The 6,137-nt window shown below is 41.2% G+C and overlaps 1 protein-coding gene across 2 annotated transcripts in view; it reads right to left on the minus strand.

Moving 5' to 3' along the window:
* The window catches only part of nek3 (NIMA related kinase 3), a 30,739-nt gene extending 29,306 nt beyond the window's left edge, over window positions 1–1,433 (minus strand). Inside the window, exon 1 of one of the 2 annotated variants that reach the window (XM_078545258.1) lies at window positions 1,261–1,433. Coding sequence is in view for 1 of the 2 variants with exons in the window: in XM_078545257.1 (XP_078401383.1) it covers window positions 1,116–1,296 (181 nt within the window). In the remaining variant the exon portion in view is untranslated. Of the gene's footprint in view, window positions 1–1,115 lie in introns of both variants that reach the window. The other variant, XM_078545257.1, reaches the window with a different exon arrangement.
* Window positions 1,434–6,137: the final 4,704 nt, after the last annotated feature.

A 6,137-nucleotide genomic window follows, 5' to 3' on the forward strand; every position in this document is an offset into this window, starting at 1 on the left:
TTCTTAAGTTTGACCAAGAAGCATTGCATTAATGAAGAAAAATAAGTGTTAAGCATTTGTCTTTCAGTGAAATTCCATCAAGTTGTCAAAATGGATATACCCATTTCCCCCCTTCTGGTTTTGAATTAAATATTTATATGATTAGAGCAACATGAATTTTGATTTTTTGACATCCTGTTCTTTTAGTGTAGCAGGCAACCTGAAACCGGTGATTTGTTCATGTAACAAAATAACTGATGGGTGCAAAGCAAACAAGCAGAAGTTACTACTGCTTTTAGAACTTGTATTTATGCTTTGCTACATATAAATAAATCACTTTTTTTCCAGTGAATCTGGGGTTCCGTTGACCATAAGCCTTGTTACATAAATCCACCCGAGTGAACACAACCTGTGACGTTTACACTAGCAGACATTCAAGTCATTCGGTATCCAAAGGGTAGGAGGATGGGGAACGCTTTGATCTCCCTAATCACAGGTAACAAATGATAGGTGCTTATTTTTCTGTCTGTGCCTGCATTACCACATTTATAATGTCTCGAATAGTGAACTTGAGGAAAGCTGACGGGCCTGATTTTAACCCATTAAAATATACCCATTTGTCCAGAGTCAATCTAAACACTAACATAAATATACTATTTACCAACACGTATGTGAATTTATTGGTATCAATTTACTTGTTTTTGTGTGTGCAGATCAGAAGCCTTGGACGACTAGTGCAGGCAACCTGAATTTTTTATTTTCCTTTAAATGACAATATTTATACATGGCATAATCTTAGATTTGTGTGCTTCTTGTGATTTCGGTTTCCCTTAGTTTGCATAAAGCTTTAAAATTAATTACGGCAGATTTTTAAAGCTACATAAAGTTGGTTCATGGTGGATTTTCAAAGAAGACATAACCTCCCCTACGGTTAGAATGAATCACTCGACAACAAACAAAGACTGAGCAGTACTGATATTTGGCTTTGGGCAGATATTAATAGAGTATTATAGCTCACATGCGGCCTTCGATGATGGAAGGTACACAATAGAGTCGTTTTTTTTTGTTAAGGAGACGACATGAACTACTATTTTAATAAACTCGAGCTGAAATGATGGATTGTAACAATAACCCACCGCTGCTATGACCAATCTGAAAATCTCCCGATGTTAAAAATTGCTTTTGTTTGTCCCCTGCTTTTCCTGGGTGGAACCGTATTTCGGGAGGACCTGTGGAGGCGTCAGGAATTCCTGGCACTGTCAGCTGGTGAATGTAACCTACCGAGAGTCCGATACAGAGTAACAAAGCGTCTTCCATTCAACAGCGGGCACCTAATCCCCAATGCTACTTTGGTTCAGGAGAACCGATCAGTTCAATCTATATAAAACCACTCTAACTCCACCCGTTAACCACTTCCCAAGTTTTACATGAGCCGGAAATAACACGCAACCGAGGCTATTGCGGGTGTTACCATCATCACGTGCTAGGGGTTATTTGTTCATTCACTGACACCAGTGACTCAGATGTTATTGTCAAAATGACGGCGAGACTACTCCACTGTTGTTTATGTGGAGAGGGTTCAGCGTTATGCTCAATGGCTGCACCGTTAAACTCAAATACCCAAAGTTTGCTGTTCGAGTTGCGTTGCTTTGTACCATGAACTCAGCGTAAAACGGCATCTGGCTGTTTGTCTCACAATCGAATTGCATTGAATAGCGTGAAGTTTCTGTATTTATAAGGCAGACATGAAAGAAACTTGCCACAAAGTTAAATCTTGATGCCAGCCTGAGTACCCTTTTAAAGATGTGTTAATACTGTCAATTAACTTGGAAACGAAAACAGAAAAATACTGGAAAAACACGGCAGGTCTGACAGCATCTGTGGAGAGAGAGACAGAGGTAACGTTTCGCGTCTGTATGACTTTTCTACAGATCTAAAGGGAGGTAAAGATGTGGTGAAATATATACTGATTAAGGGGGGGGGGGGTCGAACAGGTGAAGCTGGATAGGTGGAGGCAAAGGAGAGATGACAAAAGATGTCATGAACAAAGGGTCAAAGAGTTGTTAATGGTGGTGGTACTGGCTAAATGAGGTGCTAATGGTGACATTAAGAGAGCAAAATGTGATAAAAGTTGTATTCGCTGTTCCCAATGCGGTGGTCTCTGCATTGGAGAGACCAAACGCAGACTGGGTGACCGCTTTGTGGAACAGCTTCGGTCTGTCCGCAAGCATGACCCAGACCTTCCTGTCATTTGCCATTTCAACACACCACCCTGCTCTCATGCCCACATGTCCATCCTTGGCCTGCTGTAATGTTCCAGTGAAGCTCAACGCAAACTGGAGGAACAGCACCTCATCTTCCAATTAGGCGCTTTACAGCCTTCCGGACTTAACACTGAGTTCAACAACTTAAGATCATGAACTCTCTCCTCCATTCTCACCCCTTTTTTCAAATATTTATTTTTAAATTTTTATATATACATTTTTTCCCCACCTATTTCTATTATTATTTTTTAAATTTCTTTCTATTCATTGTTTTATCCCCACCTTTTAGCCTATTTTGATCCTTGCTCCCACACCGTCCCCTGCCCCCACCACACCCCCACGAGGGCCATCTGTCACTGGCTCATCCTGCTTTCTACTCTTAATGTCACCATTAGCACCTCCTTTAGCCATTATCACCACCATCAGCACCCCTTCGACCTTTTGTTTATGACATATTTTGCAATCTTCCCTTTGCCTCCACCTATCGCTGGCCTTCTATCCAGCTTCATCTGTCCCACCCCCCCTTAAACAGTATAAATTTCACTACATTTTTACTTCTCTTTAGTTCTGAAGAAAAGTCACCTAGACTTGAAATGTTAATTCTTTCTCTCCACAGATACTGTCAGACCTGCTGAGTTTTTACAGCAATTTTTGTTTTTGAGTACTTCCATCAATTTGGTCTACCTCATTCGCTGCTCCCAATGCGGTCTCCTCTACATTGGAAACTGGGTGACCGCTTTGCGGAACACCTTTGGTCTGTCCACAAGCATGACTCAGACCTTCCTGTTGCTTGCCATTTCAACACCCCATCCTGCTCTCATGCTTACATGTCTGTCCTTGGCCTGCTGCAATGTTCCAGTGAAGCTCAACGCAAACTGGAGGAACAGCACTTCATCTTCTGATTAGGCACTTTACAGCATTCTGGACTTAACACTGAGTTCAACAACTTCAGACCATGAACTCTCTCCTCTATCCACCCCCCCACCCCCACCACCACCCCCCTCGGTTTTCATCCCCCTTTTTCCCATATTCATTTTTATTTTGTTAATTTTTATTAACTTTTTCCCCACTTATTTTCGTTGCTATTATTTTTGAAATTTATTTCCATTTTTATTCATTGTTTTATTCTCAGCTTTGAGCCTATTTTCGATCTTGCTTCCCACCCCTGTCCCCTCCCCCCCATCCCACCCAAACTAGGGCCATCTGTCACTTTCCAGAGTGCTTACCCTGGTCCGGCCATTATCACATTTTGCTTTCTTAATGTCACCATTAGCGCCTCATTTAGCCAGTACCACCACCATTAACAACTCTTTGACCTTTTGTTCATGACATCTTTTGCCATCTCTCCTTTGTCTCCACCTATCGCTAGCCTTCTATCCAGCTCCACCGGTTCCACCTCCCTTAATCAGTATATATTTCACCACATCTCTACCTCCCTTTAGACCTGCAAAAGAGTCATAGGTACTCGAAACTTAATCTTTGTCTTTCTCTCCACAGATGCTGTCAGGCCTGCTGTGTTTTTCCAGCATTTTTTGTTTTCTTTTCAGATTTCTAGCATCTGCAGTATTTTGACTGTCCATTAACTTGTCTGGCATTAAAAATTAATTTACAATTGTGCAGTCTCATTCCTGCAGGTTTTGTTATTGGAGATTTTAAAAATGTAATTTGTAGATTATTTTTATGCTTTTCCATTGTTTATTTTCCCTCACTTTATTCTTCTCTCTGTACCTAATTTGAGATTGAATTCACCCATTCTAATTTACACTTCCTTACCAGCCCTTCAATGCTGAATTTTATAATCATTCTCTCTAAATAATTAGGGAGATACACAGTTGTTTGTTCTGCTCATTTCGGTTCCAGGTGCCTGGTTTCCCTCGTTGCAGCATTAATACCTCACTTTCAGCACTCAAAAAATTTGAAAACCAAAACGTGCGAGGCTAAATCTAACTATTAGCAGATGCCATTAGGTGGCTATAGTAAAACTTGTGGGTCCATAATTTCCAATCTCGGCGGTGGCAGGGGGGTGGGGGGGTGGTCATATCCAGGAATTACCCCAGAAGATATACAGGGGGAACCCCTCAGGAAGTCCCCATGCGAGGCCTGCACTGGAATTAGCCAGGACATTCAAACTTCTGATGGGCAATTGCCCTACATTGGGAACCATCCAATGGTCTCCAATTTAAATTGGAAACTTTGGATGGTTCCAACTGTCTTAGCAGACTAGTTACCCAAGAAAAGTTAGTACTGACTCCCCCGACTGAACCTTCTGATGACCACCCCACCCGATTCCCCAACCAAACTCCTGACTACCACCAACTCCCCAGATTACCGTCCCAACCAACCACCTGACACGCCCCCTCAATCCATCCTACATCCCCACCACCCCTGATCGACTACCTGACATATCCTACCGACTTCTCCCTAGCTTCTCAAAGTGGCTGGGTCTTTAAACTTACCTGCTTTACAGCAGCTAGTGCTGTATAAAGGGGGCTAGACTGAAGACCTCAGGAACCTGATGCACTACTTTGCTCACCCGGCCTGAGTCAGGAGTTCAGGTGAAAAATGCGCAGCTGCATTCCAGGGTAAGTAAAACCGAGCCTTGGAAGTTTGGCCTGTGATGTTGCAACGACGTTTACCATTGATACACTTTTGCCATATTACATTTGTTTCAGGTAAAAAAAAAGTGCCATATTTTTGAAAGGTGCAAAGGGGGCCACGTGGGCTACTCTACTCCAATTGCTTATTTTTTTTTGAGTTTTCAGTGCAATGCATATATAACCTTTTAAGCACATATCACTTCAGAATCCTTCAATGAAAGCTTCCTAAATAGCAATGAAAGGCTTCACCAAAGCAAACAAATTTAATTTTAAACTGAGATTGGCATGTAATCTTGATGTCTTTTTTTCATTAAAGCCAAATAAATTAATCCCCATTTTTCAGTCTAGATTTCCGACTTCATAAAATTGGAGGAGGTCACGGATTAAAGTAATGTCGGGTTTTATAACCTTTTTGGAAAGTGTGAAGCAGCATGGTATCTGGCAGCAACTTCAATTTCCGTGTTTAACAGCACATATGTAGACACTGAAGGTTGCTGAGCTGTTTATTCACTTATAACAATGGACAGTGATATTTTCTGATAACAGCCTAATATTTTTAAACAAATTTACAACAGAAGACTTGCATGGCACTTTCTCTCCCCATTTGAGCCCCCAACATGTCCCCTTAATATTGAATCACTACAGAATTAGAGACAAAATTGGACCTTCTTTTTGAGGGCAAGGAATCAAAGGAGACATAAACCAGGTATTTAATATGCTGAGTCAAAAAACTACAGAAATAAGCTTAGATCAAATACAGGAATGGTACTATACACAAAAAACTCAAATATTTGTTGTATCAATTTAGTTTTAAACTGACCAGAAAAAGAATATTACAATCTGCTACTAAGCCAAATTACTCCAGAACAAGGTGAGTGCATCGATCCTAGCACAAACTAGCACCTAGAACAAATACACAAGCCTACTCCTTCACATATGCATATTTATAATATCAAGGAGCAGAAATCTTTTAATCCTAATGTGTAACAATATGGGAAGTTCAGTGAGAAGGAGCAATGAGGATTGAAATCCAAGGCAGTGGGGGGTGGGTGGGAAGTGCATTGAACATATATATGAAGGAGCTGGCTTGATGGGTCTCCTCTCAGTGGTCTTAAATTGATTGGTTCTCCAATTCTCCCTGCATATACTGCCTGTAAGATGAGCGTGTAGTAACTCACCTGTAACCCCTTTGCCCTGGACCAATGGATATTTCAATAAGGTTTTTTTGGAGTGTACTGGGTAGGGGTACAGAGGGAAGAAAAAGTACTTCTGTCTTTTGTTCAAACATCAGATAAAT

Source organism: Cetorhinus maximus, chromosome 7 (assembly GCF_964194155.1).
Source record: "Cetorhinus maximus chromosome 7, sCetMax3.hap1.1, whole genome shotgun sequence".
NCBI classification, from domain to species: domain Eukaryota; kingdom Metazoa; phylum Chordata; class Chondrichthyes; order Lamniformes; family Cetorhinidae; genus Cetorhinus; species Cetorhinus maximus.